This window comes from Vulpes lagopus, chromosome 4 (genome assembly GCF_018345385.1).
Source record: "Vulpes lagopus strain Blue_001 chromosome 4, ASM1834538v1, whole genome shotgun sequence".
Taxonomy (NCBI): domain Eukaryota; kingdom Metazoa; phylum Chordata; class Mammalia; order Carnivora; family Canidae; genus Vulpes; species Vulpes lagopus.
In genome coordinates, this window is record NC_054827.1 from 50264173 (window position 1) to 50283190 (window position 19018).

The 19018-nt window shown below is 43.3% G+C and overlaps 1 protein-coding gene and 1 pseudogene across 18 annotated transcripts in view; both read right to left on the reverse strand.

Moving 5' to 3' along the window:
• The window catches only part of ATP6V0A4 (ATPase H+ transporting V0 subunit a4), an 83067-nt gene that overhangs the window by 54770 nt on the left and 9279 nt on the right, over positions 1 to 19018 (reverse strand). The window contains exons 2-9 of one of the 18 annotated variants that reach the window (XM_041752145.1): positions 9629 to 9658; positions 7923 to 7988; positions 7733 to 7828; positions 6805 to 6907; positions 6414 to 6666; positions 4898 to 5031; positions 3018 to 3096; positions 2649 to 2743 (exon numbers count right to left, since the gene is read on the reverse strand). In XM_041752145.1, coding sequence (XP_041608079.1) covers positions 2649 to 2743; positions 3018 to 3096; positions 4898 to 5014 — 291 coding nt within the window. In that variant the 5' untranslated portion in view covers positions 5015 to 5031; positions 6414 to 6666; positions 6805 to 6907; ... (1 more) ...; positions 7923 to 7988; positions 9629 to 9658. Of the gene's footprint in view, positions 1 to 2648; positions 2744 to 3017; positions 3097 to 4897; positions 5032 to 6413; positions 6667 to 6799; positions 6908 to 7732; positions 7829 to 7922; positions 7989 to 8101; positions 8300 to 9628; positions 9659 to 19018 lie in introns of all 18 variants that reach the window. The other 17 variants (XM_041752140.1, XM_041752141.1, XM_041752146.1 and 14 more) reach the window with 17 other exon arrangements.
• Positions 3215 to 3298, reverse strand: LOC121490320 (annotated as a pseudogene).

Below are 19018 nucleotides of genomic sequence, written 5' to 3' on the forward strand. Positions count from 1 at the left end.
AATCCTAAGCAAGCTCCATGCTCAGTGCAGAGCCCAACATGGGTTGATCTCACAACCCTGAGCCATGACCGGAGCAGAAATTAAAAGTTGGACGCTTAACTGACTGAGCCACCAGGGAACCCATCACTACCCTAAATTTTGAACACTAACTATAGTGGCACAAAGTTGAGGGAAGAAAATGAAATCCCCATTTCTTAACCATTTGCTCTACTATCCATGATTCTATTAAAAAGAATGCTGCCTTTAAAAATATTTTTGGAGAATCATGTATTATTTAATAAACAGTTTACAATATGATAGTAAATGCAAAAGTAGAAAATTATAATATGGCGATGGACATGTAATTACATAAACATATAGCTGATAAGGACAAAACCTAAAAACAGAAAAGTTAAGGCAGTTTTTGCTGAGATGGTAGGTTTTTTTTTTTTTTTTTTAAGATTTTATTTATTTATTCATGAAAGACAGAGAGAGAGAGGCAGAGGGAGAAGCAGGCTCCATGCAGGGAGCCCAATGTGGGACTCGATCCCCGGTCTCTAGGATCACGGCCTGAGCCAAAGGCAGGCGCCAAACCGCTGAGCCACCCAGGGATCCCCTAGATTTTTTTTTTCTGAATTAATATTTCCTCTAGGATTATGAAAGCCTCTTTAGAAATTCTGCAAGGCAAGAGCCCAAAGCTACATGTGTACTCTTGCCGGAAGGATTCCTCTCCCTAGGAATGCTGGAGGAACACCCTATTGCCAGTTGAATCAATCTGTCCCCTTGAATAATGATTAGACAGATATTGCTACTCATAAGCTCACATCATTCTAATTTCATCTTTACAATAAACAATATCCAGTAGTGCCTGGGTGGCTTAGTTGGTTAAATGTCTGACTCTTGGTTTCAGCTCAGGTCATGATCTCAGGGTCGTGGGATTGAGCCCTACACTGGGCTCCATGCTCAGCATAGGGTCTGCTTAAGACTCTCCCTCTGCTCCTTTCCCCGCCTCGTGCTCACTCACTCTCTCTCTAAAATAAATAATCTTAAAACAACAAGAAATAATAATATCCAAAAAACACACTGATTAAGGACGACTCGGCATACATCTGATTGCCTCTTATCTAACTGGTTATTACTACAAGTGTATGAGAGTATAGAGTTTCAAAACCAACCAGTCAGCCAATACTAAATTCATTTGGATGCATTGATTTTTTTTTTCGATGCGTTTTTTTTTTTTTTTTTTAAGGTACTGTGAAACATTATAACCAACTCAACGTCTCCCAAAATATCCAGGCTTTAATATGACAGGATCCAAAATATTTTCCAGGGAAGTTGCCAGTCTCATATCTGTCAGAGTATCTTTATTTATACTACTAACAGCTTCAAAAATTCCAAGAATTTTAAGTTATCTTAAAAGAAAAAAAAAACAAACCCAGCCAGAGATAAGGTTCAGGCAGTGAAGTTTCCCTACCTTCCCACTTCCTCTTCTGAGGATAAAATACCCATTCTTTTTTTAAAATCAAGATCTCCAAATCCCTCCAGGATCTAGTTCTACCTACCTTTTGACATCCTTTCCCATTGCCTCATCCCTTTCTCTATCACCTCCTCTAGAAGCTTCTAGAGGGCATGGCCATGTTTTGTTTCTTTCTAAGGTATCTTGTGCATGGCGAGCACTCAATGTTTTATAAAAAGAAGTAAAGAGGAAAAGTAAGAGGGAGGCCTGCCAGCTATCATGTCCTTGGCTAAAGAAGGCAGCTAACCTTGGCACAGTTGATCCCAGAAGCCAATCTGAGAAGCTTTGGTCTAGGATGGATTCAAAGCAACAGCTATCTCCCACCAGACAGCAATAATTGCACCTCGGATAAACCTCACTGGCTACCTCATAGGCTACGATACTGCCACTGCGCAAAGCTATCTCCTACCAGACAGATAATGAAGTAACCTCCCACTGGATCCAGCAATTTCACTTCTGGGTATTTATCCGAAGGAAATAAAATCTCTATCCAAAAAAAAAAAAAAAATCTCTATCCCAAAAAGATACCTGTAGTCCACGTTCATTGCATTTACAGTAGTCAGGACAGGGAAACAACCTAAGTGTTCATCAACAGATGAATGGATAAAGACTCCTGGTGTATGTATACAGTGGAATTCACCCAGTCATAGAAAGAAGGAAATCCTGCCACAGCAACAGCATGGATGGACCTTGAGGGCATTATGCTAAGTGTACATCAGGCAGAGACAGACAAATACTTCATGATCTAGCTTATATGGGGAATCTAAAAAGACAAAAAACAAACAAACCACACAGATACAGAGAACAAATTGGTAGTGATGGAGGTTTGGGGTTGTGACATGGGTGAAGGTGATCATAAGGTCTAAACTTCCAGTTTTAATATAAATAAGTCCTTGGGATGTAATGCACAGCATGGTGACAATAGTAAAGGAAAGACAGAAGAAAACGAAGAAAAACAAAAAACAAAAACAAAAACAAAAAAAAAAGGAAAAAAAGAACACCCCATTATGCCAGCAGCTTAAGTCTTGTTCATGACCACCATAGAAACAAGACTTTGCTGCCTCTAAGAATTTTATGCCCACTAAGGGAACCACTCCTCAAAGTGGGCAGAGTTCCCCCAGGACTGCCTTCAGAGACATAGAAAAGAACCTACCTCCAGCGTAATCATTTCCCGTGGAAGAGGGGTTGGTGGGGGCCTCTCTGGCAATTGAGCCACAATCTCATTTTGCATCTCATCTTCCAGAAAACCTGTGGGATGAAACCCCACCAGATAACCCAAGGTGATGGTGTTTTCTCACCTAAGAAATGGGTCCCAGCAGACCTGGGATTTTCAACCGCCTCAGCTGCCTGAATTGCCCCAGGGACATGCCACAGCATCTGGATCCCAACCCTCATTGCCCCACTTTGTCTCTAGAAAACTTTGTCCCTATACAAATAGGAACATATTTGTTATAATCCAGCCCAGCAGACCACTTACCTCCCCACCATTCACACTTAAAAAGTAAACAGAAAATTGGCTTACGGAGGATTCTCTCCAGTGACTCACATCTTCTGACTTCATTCACAAATTTCCTTTGGAAGCTACTCACATTCACATTTAACTAGAGCGGGGAGAAACCACAAAACACATATTGGTAGCAACAGCCACCAACGTACTCCTGTTGGTTTTGTGTTTTGATTTTTTGTGGGGGTGTGTGTGTGCTGGAAAATGTTGCTGGAATCATTTTAGGAATAATTTTCAATTAGCAATAATCACACCTCGTATAAACTTCATTGGCTACAGAACAGCCACTGCACAAAGCTTCATTTTAGGAACAGATATTTCCATGTACAAGACAAGTGAGTTACAGGCAAAACCTTGATATTCTTTTTTTTTTTTTTTTTTAAACCTTGATATTCTTTCATGTAATCTCCCATATGCCTCAACTCTGGCCTTCATACAATTCTAAAAGATAATCCTCCCACAGATGAGGTTCCCTTGTTTTTAGCTGCATTTACATCCAAATGAGCCTTGAAATCCTCAATAGTCTTGAATGTGACAGGATCTTAAACTTGCATAGTTCCATGCAACCTTATCACTATCACCAACAAAAATTCGGCATCCTGCCCAATCAATGTTACTGAGGAACTGCCTCACCTCAGGTCCTATGCTAGGAACTAAGGATGAAAAGAACAAGTTGTGATCCTTCCCGCAGGAGCTTAGTTTTGACCATGATCTTGGTGAGGAAGAAAAGGAGTAAAGAGTCCAATTTTCTAAATCGGATTCAAAAAAGCTTGGTAAGGATCTAAACCACCTCTGGGAAATAAGATCCCAACATCACTCTCCAGACTGTCCAGCCCTAGAATATCACCATAGGGAGACTGTGCATTCCAGGATACTTTGTCCTCAGACTAGTTAAGAAACATAGGTCTCTATTCTCAGAACAAGGTTTGGTAATCCACATGCCCATTGGAGATATCGGATTCTTTGTGCCCAAGATTGTGAATCTGAGAAACCACCAAGGAGCCAACACCGATGCAAGTACATGAGGGTTTATTTACAAGCTCGAGCTTGGGTCCAAGTATACTCCACACAGCAGAGCAGGGACTTGGACCCCGAGACTAAGAAGCACAGCAGTGTTATAGGGGCCAGTGGCCAAAGAGATTGTAACATATGCAGAAAGTTGCACAGTCATGTTGGTCCACATGCAGGTGGCCAACTGAATTACGATTCACCTTATAGTGACCATTTGAACTAGCCTATTATTTGGTTAGAATCCCCACGCAGGTTTGGCGGGCAAAAGAGGGGTTTTCATTCCTTGGCTGGTTAAAGGTCAGAGGTCCCACATTCCTAAGTGTGCTAGTTTCTGATAAGGGTGTGCTTAATAGCTAAACTAGGGTGAGGGAGTGTCTTAAACAATAGGCAGGTCGTGGGGGGGGGGGTTGTACATGAGATGGCAGGTGTAGCACAAAATGGAGTTAGTCCTGCTCTGCTTGTCCAGGGGTAGGGGGCTCTTGTTAGATTTCCTGGGTCCCACATTCTACCCTTTTTCAGAGGATCCTTTGCAGGACCCAGTCATGGGTCCTGGGCCCCTGTGGACAAAAGCAATGGTCTTAATTTTTCTCGGCCTCCACAATACTACTTAGGAAAGAAAGTATAATACCATCTAACGTGTATGGACTGCACTGGAGCTTCAAAACTTTCCTACAGAGGAGTTACAGATGGAGAAAAGAACAGGTTTGCAAGTCACTTGCTCCGTGTTATCACAGATCTTAGCCAGAACAAGTAGAACCACACAGAATCCCATCTATCCTGGCTCAGGGCTCTTCTCCCTGTACTTAGTTCACTATCAAAAAGTGGTGTGAAAGATATATCTACTCCCACCCCACCTTCCTCTGGTCTCCCAAGAATGAAGCACTTACATCTTTGAACTGAACCAATCCGAGCTCCCCAAGCTCAGCCACGCAGCAATATGCAGCCTCCACCTGGAGGAACAGTTGGGACAAACACATCTCCTCGCTGCGAAACACAGATGCCATCTTGACCAAGCCTTGGTCTGCAGGAGACAAAGATATTGGAGAGAGTAAGAGTAGGACCTTAGTATCAAAAGTGGTTTTAGTTGCATATTAATTAATTAATATCCAACTTGAAAAAAATATCCAATAGGAACAGCTCCTAATTTTAAAAAACATGAAATAGCACTTTTCGCTATCTATTGCATTGGCAAGAGATTAAAAAATTATATATTCCTGTTGTATAGACTCTTACAGCGAGAGCATTTTCATACACTCAGTAGTTGATGTATAAATTTGTACAGCTTTTTCAGAGGGCAATTTGTCAGTGTCTATCAAATTTTATATTACTCATACCCATGATCCAGGATTTCTGCAGCTTTTCATCCAAACTCAAAGATGTATGGGAAAATGGATGCACCAGGATGTTTCTGATAACATTGCATTATATAATAATTTTAATAAATGGGCCTAACCTAGATATCCATCAACAGGAGAGTGATTAAGCTGACCCTCAGGACCCTGTGCAGTCAGCCAGAATGAAATAAATCTGTAGGTCCTCTATATGGAAAAAGGGTATTCATGTAGAATCCATCCCCATCGAAGACCCTCTGGACTACTCTACCATTGCCAAGCCAAATCATTTGCCCCCAGAGACCAACCTTCTGGTAGAACTACCACACCTCCAGAATGGGCCCCTTTTCCTATTTCATTTTATAATGTATAGAGTAGCTACTGTTTGCCAGGCACTGGGTTGATCCCTTCTCTGCTTTACTTCTTCTATCATCTCTATTTCTCATAGAATAGAGCTAAAACTCTTGATTTGTCCAACAAAAGGCTGCATATCTGGCCTCTGCCTTACCTTCCAGCTTTGTTTCTCTTCACACTGCTCTCCAGATACACTGGATTTCTCCCAGAGCTCTCTCCTGCCTCAGGACCTTTGTTCACACTTTTCCTAGATTTGGAACCTCACTGTCTTCCTACCCACCCAGCACCCCATGTATCCAACATAATCCTGTCATTGAAGCCTCAGCGTAAGGATCCATTTCTTCCATAAGCCACCACCAGGTGAACCAAATACTCCCAGAATATAAATCACCAGCAATTACTTAATGTTTGTGTTGCCCACTAGCCAGTAAATTCAATGAGGTTAAAGCTATGTCATGTTTTCCTTTCTATCACCAGCCCGGCTCAACCACAAAGCAGGCGCTCAAAAGATATTTCCCAATTATTGACTAGAGCCCAAACATCATCCCTCCCTCCAGAATGCAAGGCCGGGGCCTCCATGCTTTGCCTTTTGACACCTAGATAAATCAAAACAATTCATACTACCCTTTCTGACAGAGAAGACAGCGGATTCATCAAAGAGAGACACAAGACATTAGCATCCAGCAGACCAAGAATACGGTGTGAAAAACCTTCTTACCCCAGCTCTGTCCCAGCAGGTCCTAGCCGGGCATCTGCAGGAGGGCGAGGGCTGTGGCTCTTTGCTGCTTCCTCCCTCAAGCAGGGAGCCCCTGGGCCAGCCTTGTTTGGTCAGGGCTTGTGAGTGGCAGGCCCAGGACCAGCTCAGGCTTGGGGATTCCTCAGGTGGCTTCCCTGAGGCCAAGAGCCCCTCCCAGTACTCCTCCCTGGGTGCCTGCAGAGCCTAGAGGCAGCTCTGTTGCATCAACACCTGCCTGTGGGTGAAGACAAACCTGCCTCACCGGCCAGCCCTGCTCAAACTCCCTCCCTCCCCCAGCCACCTGTGCCCAGGGCCACGACCTTGGGGCCCCACCAGGAAGCGGTAACTTTGTTCTCTAAGGAAAGTACCTTACCCCACCGTGAGCAGACGTTTTGGGAGACGTTTCTAGAGGCCTTGAAGGGTCCCAGACACGAACTCCCAGGGTGTCTATGAAGCACACCAAACACTCCTTGTCACTGTAAAAACGGAATCGTTTTAGAAATGACTTAAGTATCGTGCCCACCATCCTAACACCAACTATCTTCAAAAACACTTCACTTTCAAAAGAGGAGACGCAGATAAGTACTCAGTGGCTAAAGGTCAACTTCCAACATGGCCCAGGTTGGCCCTGGAGATACAGAGCCAGATGTGAGTATTTCCCCTTTGCCTTGAGAATGGCCGCCTTCCCCCATTTATTTGGTGGAGGGGTAAGGAGCAGAGGAGTGTCTCCTGGTTCAGGGGTTACTCTGCTGTGACACCTTCGTTCCCGTTAATTAGCTTGGCAGCGCAGCTTTCCCCATGTGAAGGCAGATCCCCACATGTACCCACTTGAGGTGCCCAGGAGATGTACCTTCTAGAAAGAAAAGGATGCTTCTCTTTGATTTTACTTTTTATTATGGAAAAATTAAAGCACCTGCAAAAGTGCAGAGGACAAATAAAAGGAACCCCTGTAGACAGGCCACTGAGCATCACCTGATGCATTTCGCATCATCAGTACCCTCACCTGCCTCTCCTACCCACCGTACACTATTTTGAAGCTAATCCTACACCTATTATATCTTTCAAAATATTTCAGTATCTCTAAAAGATAATCATATATATGTGTGTAAAATATACACGCATGTGATACCATTGTCACACCTAAAATGCAACAGTAATTCCTTAATATCAAATATCCCATCAGTGTTAAATTTCCCATGTTGTCTGCAGGCTGTCTTTTGAATAAGCCCCTCAGGTGGTTCCTGTGCATCATCAAACTAGAACTATTGCTGTTGAGAACACTGTGAAAAATCTAACTTTACCTCGGGAGGCAGCAGGGTGAAGGCAGCTGGAGCAGATGAGCAGAGCAGATGCTGCTTGAACCCAAGGCAGTGCAAGCAGCTGGCCTGTAACTAGGCCTGTAGGAAGGATCATGCTTGGGTTCCTTAAGCACCAGAGCCTGGCCGCAGCCCCCCACCCCAAAAGTGCAGAATCAATGGAGTCCAGACTCACCTGGGCAAAGTTCTGAAGCCTGAACTTAGGAGCTACAGAGCAGAGCTGAAGGATTCAGAGCGAAAACTGCAAAGAGAATGACCAATGTGGATTCTGCTTCTCTAGCCAGATGAACTCGAGGCCAGGGGAGCCCCTGCCCCAACACGGGCCTCCCCTCTCCTGCTCCTCCCCTTGCCCACCTCTCATTCTACTCTTCATCCCCGCCCAGATTTGCTGTGTCTCCCCGTCAGTGGGTGGTGTAGCTGTCCTCGCATGTTCCAGGGCCCAGGAGTCACTGAGGGGCAGATAGAGGAACAGCACATCTTGATGGTTAAGAGCAGAGTGTAGACCCAAACTGCCTGAGCCAGGATCCCAGTTCTCATTTACCACGTGTGACCCTGGGGAAGAGATTTAAGTCAGGCTCCCAGGGCCCTCCTCTGCAAAGTATAATAGAATATTAGTGACACCCAGGTGGCTCAGTCGGTTAAGCATCTGTCTTCAGCTCAGAGGTCCTGGGATGGAGGTCCTGGGATGCTTCTCCCTCTCCCTCTGCCACTCCCCACCCCCTACCACTTGTGCTGCCTCTCTAGCTCTGCTCTCTCTCAAATAAATAAAATCTTTAAAAATATATAATTATTTTGAATGTAGAAGTATAGGAGGGAGAATGTCTTTCAAGGCTTGCTTTTTTTTTTTTTCCCTCCTCAAGCCCTGAGTGGCAGGTGCAGACAGGCAGCATGACCATGGAACACGTGCAAGGCAATAAATTAGTGCAATCTGTCTGAAAGGCCATTTGCATATCCTTTGACCCTGTAATCCCACTTTAGGAAACTGAGCTAAAACTAAACACCCTGAACATTATGCAGACAACAAATATTGGAAGACTCTGCAAGGAAGAGAGAAGAAGACAGGCCCTCTAGGAATCTCAGAGTCTAAGGAAAGACAGAGGTGAGTTTTCTGGGGTTTCTTTTGCTTACTATATTCTAGGCTTGGTGCTACAGAAGCCAGCAAGATAGGCAGATAGAAAAAAATCCCAAGGGGATCCCTGGGTGGCGCAGTGGTTTGGCGCCTGCCTTTGGCCCAGGGCGTGATCCTGGAGACCCGGGATCGAATCCCACGTCGGGCTCCCAGTGCATGGAGCCTGCTTCTCCCTCTGCCTGCTTCTCCCTCTGCCTGTGTCTCTGCCTCTCTCTCTCTCTCTCTCTCTCTCTCTCTCTCTCATAAATAAATAAAGGAAAAAAAATATTAAAAAAGAAAAAAATCCCAAATAAATTCTGTTCTCTCTAGCCAAGGGATCAGGGAAGGGGCAGGCTAGCAAGAAAGAAGACTTTCAGGTAATAATCACTCTAATCCAGCCAAACACCATAGAAAAAAACTGTGATCCCAAGACCACTCATGCCAGCAAAGCCCAAGTGGAAAGCCTAGACTTCTACCCTCACCCAGATGTACCAAAGCAACACTCCCCAGTAACATGTCAAAGTGCGGAGTCTGAAATCCCAGCCCCACACGTGATAACAAGGCACCTCTTGTTAGCCTCATTAGATCAGAAGGGATCTAATGAGAATTTTCCTGACTGTCCATTGGTAATGAGGCCACCCCCTCACTGAGCGTGGAGGTTGTGTGGAGTAACCAGGCACTCCTCTTCTCCCAGACGGGGTCATATCAGCAGAAGTCTAATGAATAGAAGAATCAAGGAGGAGAAACCACTCTTAGCTGATTTCAAGACTTACCAGACAGCTGCAGTAATCAAGAGTGTGGCACTGGTGGAAACATAGGCACATAGGTGAATGAAAGAAAATAGAGAACCTTTGTCAACAAATACAAATTAAAACCATGATGAGATACTAGTATATATCTATTAGAACAACTCAAATAATAGTGACAATTCCAAACACTGGCAAAAATGTGGAAAAACTGGATCTGTCATGCACTGCTGGTGTAAATGTAAAATGGTACACTCTGGAAAAAAGTTTGGCAGTTTTTTAAAAGGCTAAATATGCATTCTCCTTAGGGCCCAGCAATCACACTCACGCCATTTATCCCAGAGAAATGGGAACTTCTGTTCACCAAAAAAAAAAAAAAAAAAAAAAATCTGTATGTCAACCATAGCAGCTTTATTTGTAACAGCCCAAAACTGGGAACGACCCACATTTCTTACTTATGGTACATCCATACCTTAGAATATTACTCAGCTCTGAAAGCAATAAACTACTGATAAACACAACAACTTGGATAGATCTCAAGGTGATCACACTGAAGGAAGAAAAACCAATCTGAAAAAGTCACACACTGTATGATTCCAGTTATAACATTCTCTACATGACAAAAATTATAGGGATGGAGAACAAATTCGTGGTTGTTAGGGATAAGAAGTAGTGGTGATGGTGGTGGTAGTGGTCTGTGCAGATATGCCTATGAAGGGGTAACATGAGGGAAATCTTTCACGACAAACAATAGTTCTTTATCTTGACTGCGGTGCTGGTTTATATGAATCTATGCATGTGATAGAAATGACGTAGAAGGGGATCCCTGGGTGGCTCAGCGGTTTAGTGCCTGCCTTTGGCCCAGGGCGCGATCCTAGAGTCCCGGGATCGAGTCCCACGTCAGGCTCCTGGCATGGAGCCTGCTTCTCTCTCTGCCTGTGTCTCTGCCTCTCTCTCTCTCTCTATGTCTATCATGAACAAATAAATAAAATCTTTAAAAAACTTAAAAAAAAATAAATGACATAGAACCATATACAAGCTTTCTATCATTGTCCATTTCTCCATTGGTTACAAGGGGTCTGAGGGATATATGTATCTGGAGATGTGTGTTCTAAATAAAACTAGCCCAAGAGATTTGAGTGGCCCCAGGGGGAAGACAATTCCCCAACCTGAGACTCAGTTCCTTCACAGCAAAATGAAGATACTGAGACAGATTGGTGGTTTTCAGACTGGTGCCCAGAACCCTGGAGATTTTGCAGAACCCTTTTCAGGGGCCACTTTGAAGAAGATGGAAAGGATCAAGGTGGTTAAACTATGACACATATATAACAGAACACAGGGCAGCTATGAAAATAGCGTGAGGGATCCCTGGGTGGCGCAGCGGTTTGGTGCCTGCCTTTGGCCCGGGGCGCGATCCTGGAGACCCGGGATCGAATCCCACATCAGGCTCCCGGTGCATGGAGCCTGCTTCTCCCTCTGCCTGTGTCTCTGCCTCTCTCTCTCTCTGTGACTATCATAAATTAATTAATTAATTAATTAATTTTAAAAAATAGCGCGAAAGGCATTCTACTGACAAGGAGTTATGTCCTTGGTACATTGTTGATTTTTAAAAAGAATTTTATGAAACGGTATATATGGTATCATTGATTTTTTTCAACAAGTGTGATCCACATAGAAAGATGTAGAAGGAATTATACTGAAACCATCACGATGGGTAGGGTTTGGATTTGGATTTATGTGCTTTGTCCTTGTCTTTATTCTCTGATATTTCTGTAACAAACACATAAGGCTCTTGAGACACGTCTTAAACCTTGGGGCCAGATGGCTTTTGGATTTCAGAATGTTCTCTACTCAGAAAGTTAAGCTAGGTATATACTATATTTCATATAACATCCCATGGGCCCTGGCAGCAGCACCCTGTAATCAAAACATGTTAATCCCTTTGTACTTAAATATTTACATTCTCACTATGAAAGATCAATAGAAATGATACATGCGTCATGTTAAATCAGGTCAGATTGTGCTGCCAAGGCCATAAAAACTGGTTTTGTTTTCAGAACTTTACGGATTTCTGGATTGCAGATTATGGTCCATAAAGACAAAAACAATACAGGAAATTCCTTTGGGGGTGGGAACTCTAAGACCTTAGTGATACAATGTTACAAAATAAAATGGCAACTTGAGGGGCCATCATATTCACAACTGTGTAAGTAGTAAAATGGATGTGGAAACTGACCAGATAGGAGAAGAGACAGAAGGTAAGAGCTGTGCAAGAGTAAGGATAGAAATAGGGCGGATTTCACTTCCATTGAGCATTACCGGTACTATGCCAATCACAATGCTAAGCATCTACAGAAACTTCCAGAAGCAAGTCTTGATGTGGCCACCTACTCATTCAGTGGCTATTTACAGAGTACCTACAATGTATCAGGCTCTGTCTTAGGCTCTGCAGACACAGCAGGAAACACAACCAAGTCACTGCTTTCATGGAGCTTATGTTTTAGTGGAGGTGGGAGAGACCAAAGATAAGTAAGTGTATGAGCCAATAGATACTATCTAAGGCGGATACATCAAGAACAGCATTGGGAGCATATCATTTGGAGATTTTGAAAGTAAAAATAACCACAAGAGAAAATTGATCAAAAGTAGTTCTTAGGGAACAAAACCGTAGATGGAGCAGACCAGGAGACTTTAGTATTGTTTTTATAAACCCTTTGCACCACTTGATTTTTTAAATTTGACAAACTTGAAGAAAATCAAGCATTTCATCAAAACCAAAATTTCACAGACAATAAAAGAAAACCATCTCAAAAATATTGATTGAGCAACTATGATGCACCAGGCAAGACATTAGGAGATTCTGGGTACAACATGGACAAAATAGTTCTTGTTCTGGAAAAGTCTAGCAGGGCAGTCAAATATAATAATCCTCGTATTGACGGCTAATATACAGACGATGCTTACTATGGGCTAATTTAAGACAAAACCCTAAGAAATAGGTAGTATTATTAAAATCCTCATTGTTAAAAATAAATTAATTAAAAAAAATAAAATAAAATCCTCATTGTTATTGTTTGCCTGGTTTACAGATCAGGAATCTGAGACAGGTGACACATTCACGGTCACTCAGCTAGTAGGTGGTAAACTGGAGACTTGAGGGGATCTCTGGGTGACTCAGCGGTTTAGTGCCTGCCTTCAGGCCAGGGCGTGATCCCGGAGTCCCACATCAGGCTCCCTGCATGGAGCCTGCTTCTCTCTCTCTCTGCCTGTGTCTCTACCTCTCTCTCTCTCTCTCTCTCATGAATAAATAAAATCTTTAAAAAAATAAAATAAACTGGAGACTTGAACCCAAGGAGTATGGCTCTAGAGCTGAGAGTCTCCAGTCTCAGTAATCAAATTCTTAAATAACCACAGAGACAAATGTATAATAACTGAGATGGGTACAGGGAATAAGAGAGCACCCCTGTCTGCCTTTGACTCAGGTCGTGATCCCAGGGCCCAGGGAAAGATTCCCACGTCAGGCTCCCTGCATGGAGCCTGCTTCTCCCTCTGCCTATGTCTCTGCCTCTCATGTGTCTCTCATGAACAAATAAATAAAATCTTTAAAATAAATAAAAGAGAGCACAGCTCTCTGAGCTGCATACCCCAACTCTTCCTCCTTGGGCGGAAGGAAGGTGGTATAAACAGGGCAGAGAGCACAAGGGGATGGGGAGTGGGATCGCACTGGTGAAGCTGGCAGGAGGAGGCATCGGCGATCTGCAGGCCGCATTAAGGACTGAGGCTTTATCACAGGAGCACCTGGCGCCCTTGGCAGGTGTGGGGTGGGGCGGTCAGTGGCACAACCTAGAAAATGTATTTCTAATTGCAGAGTGGATGGGAGGGGAGGCAAGAAGAGCAGTAATGAGACGAGAGCCGTGGCCCAGGAGAAAGATGAAATACTGTTTTACTTTTAATATCCTGTGTGACAAAATGGAAAGCACACAGAAAGCACTTTTCTGGCAGAATGAAGTCAGAAGAGTGCTGGTGTGAGCGGCAAGCTGAATGAGCTGCTATTTTCATAGAACACCATCTTTACTTGAAAGAACAGCTGCCACGCTCTGGTTATTCAGACAGAGGCATTTGGCGGGCGCTTTCTCAGAAATGATCCAAATGGTTCTGTCATTTCAAAGGAAAACAACTGACACTGTTTGTTGCCAATGATGAAATTCTAACTTTCACACAACAATTAAAATTTTGGAAAACTTTCATGCGCCCACATGAACTTGACAGCTTCTCAATGTTGAAAACTTTTTCTGATGAGGATATTTCTGTGGGGATATTTATAAACGTGATTTTTTTTTAAGTTATTGTATAGTGAAATGTGATAGCATTTGGGAGATCTGAAAAACTCAGTGAACCAATGTTTCCCAAATGCCCAATGCATGATGCTATAGAGTCACATCTGGGGTGAATGGGTGGCTCAGTTAGTTAAGCATCTGCCTCCAGCTCAGGTCATGATCCCATGAGCCCCTGCTCAGCAGGGAGTCTGCTTCTCCCTCTGCCCCTCCCCTCTGCTCATTCTCTCTCTCTCTCTCTCTCTCTCTCTCTCTCTCTCTCTCTCTCTCCCTATCATGCTTGATCTCTCTCTAAAATAAAAAATCGTTTTTGAATCTTTATTTTTTCGTCTTCCTACCTTGAGAGAAGCACAAACTCTTCTCACTGTAGCATTCCAGCTGTTCTCTCCTTAAATCTCAGATGGAATCCGTAGGTTTTCAGTATGATTTGAAAGTTATCTAGGTAAGTTGGTGGGGACAGGTTTCTTGGTGACCCTACTCTTCTGCCATCTTGCCCCCATTTTTGATTCTTTAAAGTCACATTTGGACAGATGATCCAATGAAAGTACATGATTAGCCCAGGGACTGTAATGAGAAGGTCAATGGTTTGGCTTCTGATTCCACATGGCACCTAAACTTTTCAAAATTACTCCTTGTTAAGTTTTGGTATAGTATCATAGAAAAATGCACACCTGAAAAGACTAGTAATACATTTTTCCCTTTTTAAAAACTGCATATTTATGCGAGGCCAGATTTTCATCATATATTTCGACAAAAATAACAGAGCAACGAGTCCGAATGTGAAAATAGATTTGCAAATGACATCCAGCTGTCTTCTATTAAGTCAGACATTAAAGAGATTTGCAAAATAAAGCAATCAATGCTACTCTTTTCACTAAATTGTTTGTTTTGGAAAATACAGTATTTTCATAAAAATAGGTATTTATGTGAACATATAATAGGTTATTTCCAAATAAGGTCACATTCTGAGGTACTGGGGTTAGGATTTCAACACGTGAAAGCAAGGAGTGGTGGTGGGGGACACATTTCAGTCCACAATAAGGGGGAAGCAATGAAGTCAGACCCAAGAGGAGAACTCCAAGGTCTCAAGGCCGAATAGAAGAGATGTAGCAGAAACAGAGATGGAGGAGGACAGTCAGAAGAAAGAGAATTCAAGAGAAGAAAGTGTTTCAAGAATGGTGGAGGGCTCACCAACCTCTGGAGGTTACTGGTAACCTTGACAGATCTACTCCAGGGGCAGAGCTTCAGGAGGGAGCAGGGCAGTAACTGAGAGGAAATTAGCATCCCAGGGATGATGTCACTTATTTTCTCAAGGACAAAATAGTTGATCATCCAAGCTAATTCTGTGAGCTCTAGTGGCCCAGCACATCTAGAAACTGGCACCTTCTACTTTTCCTTACCTGTTAGGTGCATGTGAGACAATCACTTTGAATCATACAAAGATAGTTTTTCCATTTCTCTGGACATGTCCTGGCTGAGTTGAGTCTTTTACCTGGAGCATTTCGTAGCATTGCTGATGTATTGCAAGGCTGGAAGGGTTCAAGTGCTAGCAATCCCAGTCCGGAGAGTCCAAAACAAGAGTAAGCTTCCCAGATTCTCTACTGTGAATCTCAACATGGGAGGGAGAGCAAATGGGAGAGATCCCAACACAATGATGGGGTTCCCAGGGACCAGTGGGAAAGAGACAAAGATTGGGTCCTGACCACTCCCTGGAGTGGAGGTGCAGGCAAGCCAAGTAACTTATCTACAGCCAGGCAGTACCTCTCATTCCTTTGTCTCACTATTTCAAAAAGTAAGTCATTCTCCTATTAATGATTCAGTATAGTTTTTTATGAATTCTCAAAATTCTCAACTCGATGCCTTAAAGACAACACATTTGGCATTAGGTCTTGAGAGAAACAACCTTCTTAGAACAGAATTGGTCCCCTATGTCATCCAAAAGAGCACTGTTTTTGACATTTGGGGTTTAGTACCACTGATCCCATTTTTCGGTCAAGTTGGAGGGCACGATGCCAGTTTGGGCCACTTTATACTTGTATATGCAAGTCTCCAGTGAGGTGCTTTTGTGTCCTGAAGACATCCTATACAATGGCTCTTGAGGAGCTAAGGAGGTGAGCACTCCACTTACATCCCTTCAAAATGGACATTCTTTTTTTTTTTTTTTTTTTTCAAAATGGACATTCTTTTAAACAAAGGGCCTCCTTTATTCCCATATCCCTATACAGGGGATTAGGAAGATACTGTGCACGCCCACATGTCAGCAGTACAAGATCAACTTACAAGAGATCGTCATAATTTTAAAGACTAAAGGGAATAAGAGGAGAGCAAGCTAAAATGCTTGCAAGGAATTGAATCCAAAAATAACAATCTAGCGCAAAAGTAACAACCCGATTTTCCAAAAACCAGTGATAATTTTTCTGAACTGAACTCCAGCCAGATCATCTTCATTCAAATAATTGATTTTACCATCCACTTACCTAGCACTTCTCCACCATCATTGGTCAGACACTGACCCCACCATCCACAATCCTTTACCATATGCATTAACAGAGAGAAAGTGCTAGAGACAGAAATAATGATTTGAGGTCACTACAGAGAGGGAATGACATTCATCTTTCAGTGCGCCCATGCGCGCGCACACACACAGAGATGCAATTTGTTGACAGATTTGTTGCCCGAGAGTTTATGCCTTCAGCACACTGAGTTCAATGTGATGTGTACTGAAACCAGGATCATCTCTTGCCACGGTACAGCCCCATCCCTGCCTGGCAGTAGACCATCTCCAGTCAATGTCACAGTACATAATGGTGCCATTTGACATCATTTTGGCCCTCACGGTTGTTCTACACCTTTCTGTCCCCAAGAGGATTCCTTGAAAAAGAAAGAGCCCCCCAGGTGGCTCTCAGTGACAGCCACATTCTCCTCCCCACTCCATCTTGCCCTTACCTCCTTCCCTCAGCACATGGCCACCTCACTCCTTAGGAGAAGACCCTCCATCACGGAACCTTCCAGCTTCCTTGTTCTCCACCTCCACATATCTTGGCCCTGTCTCTCTGCTTCTCCTCTCTTAGAACACAGCTACTTTACACTCCTCTCATTTCTGTCTTCCCTTGCCAAGTCACAGAATGACTGGCAGTAAGATGTAGGAAAATAAAATTTCATCATGAAGAGAATGCCTCAAAGTTTGTCATGGATGCATTTTATCTTTCAGACCTCCAAATTTTTCACTTGGGAGCACCTCCCCACTTATTTGCCTTCTCTGTAATAATATTTACCCCAGACTCCACTGGTAAGACTCTTCTTGGCACAATTGCCACCTCTACTTTCTTCTCCGTGGAATATACCACGTTGTGCATAGAAGTCACAGAATCGTACCATGGAGGAAAATTTAGAGATCATCGAGTCCAATCCCCTTACTCTAGGGATGAGGAAACAACCCCAAGGAATGAAGGGATTTGCCTAAAATCCTCCAGCGAATTAGTGGCAGAGCTGGAAGCAGAATATGGACTCCTGACTCTCAGGGTCTCTTTACATCACCCTCTCTCTCAAAGGACATAACATCTGTATGCATTAGGCACTATGCATAGCAAAACCTCTTCTAGGGATAGCCTACCCCTCTGGAGAGTCCTGGGGACCCTAGACAAAAATTTTCTCATAAAGGATTGAAAGCAACATTTCCCTGGATTTTTCTCATGTATCTCCCTCCCAGAGAGCCCCCATCACATCTCTGAGGCAGCATCTTCACCAAGGTTACATGGCTTCCCCCAAGGTCACACAGAGGATGACAATATGAACATGGAATCCAGAACTCCCCTGACTCACGGCTGATTGTCCAGTCTACGGGCAGTCCAGACAAAAGACAGAGAGTAAATTTATAGAAGCAGCCAGAAGTACACAGCCACAGAGAAGAAGCTGAATGCTGGGAAAAAGCATCCAACAATGTCTGACTCAGCTCTCTGATCCTTTTTAGTCTCATGTGGACAAACTGGAAAAGAAAAATTGCCCAAGTGTTTATCATAAACATGTAGTTTATTTCCCCAAAACCTTAGCTTAAAATTACTCTTTGAGGACATACATCTCTGTTTATTAAACACAAAATGAATCTGACCACAAGCACTGCTGTGCCAACAGAAATATTTTGTACAAGTAGTAAGGCTGGGAATGAAGAAGCCAGAAATTGCCAATCATGGAATTGTAGAGCTGGACAGGACCTCCCCTCCCACTGTTTATTAACTTCACCTTAAAACGCCCTTACCTATTTGATGCTAGTAACTCACTAACTTTTCTAACAGGTAGAGCTGTCCCACAGTGTAGCTGGCTGCCTTAAAAATTAGTTAAGAAACCTGCCACATAAGGCATTTTAGCAGAAGTCCAAGTAACAACCTTGAGAGGCGGATGAGGTCAAATGCACCCATACCAAGCTCTCTAATTCACTACTTTCTTTGTAGAAACACATTCTTTATAGGCTAAGGATTGAACCAGATGGCCTCTAGGTCCCTTTCCAACACTGAGAGTCTGGTTTTTTTCTGTGTCCTACTTCCAGTCTTCTTTATGTCCTGAACATTCTGGAGTGTGTCTGTACATTCTGTTGTATACCTTGTGCACCTCAAAAATGGAGGCTGTCAATAAGTAGTCCTCTGCACCATATGCAACTTGAAATTTAATTAATTAAATTTTTTGTTGTTGTTGTTGGGGAAGGCACCTGGGTGGCTCAGTTGGTAAAGTACTGGCCTTCTGCTCAGGTCATAATCTCAGGATCCTAGGATCGAGTTCCGCATGGGGCTTCCTGCTCAGCAGGGAGCCTGCTTCTCCCTCTCTCCCCTGCTCATGCTCTATCTCACTATCTCTCTCTCTCAAATAAATAAATAAATAAATAAATAAATAAATAAATAAATAAAGTAAAAAAAAAAAAATCTGACTCTTGATTTTGGCTCAGGCTATGAGCTTAGGGTCTTAAGATCAAGCCCCATGTCAGACTCCATGCTGGGTGTGGAGCCTGCTTAAGATTCTCTCTCTCTTCTTCCTCCCCCCCCTCTGCCCTGTTCTCTCAGTGTCTCGCTCTAAAAAAAGATACATAAAAAGC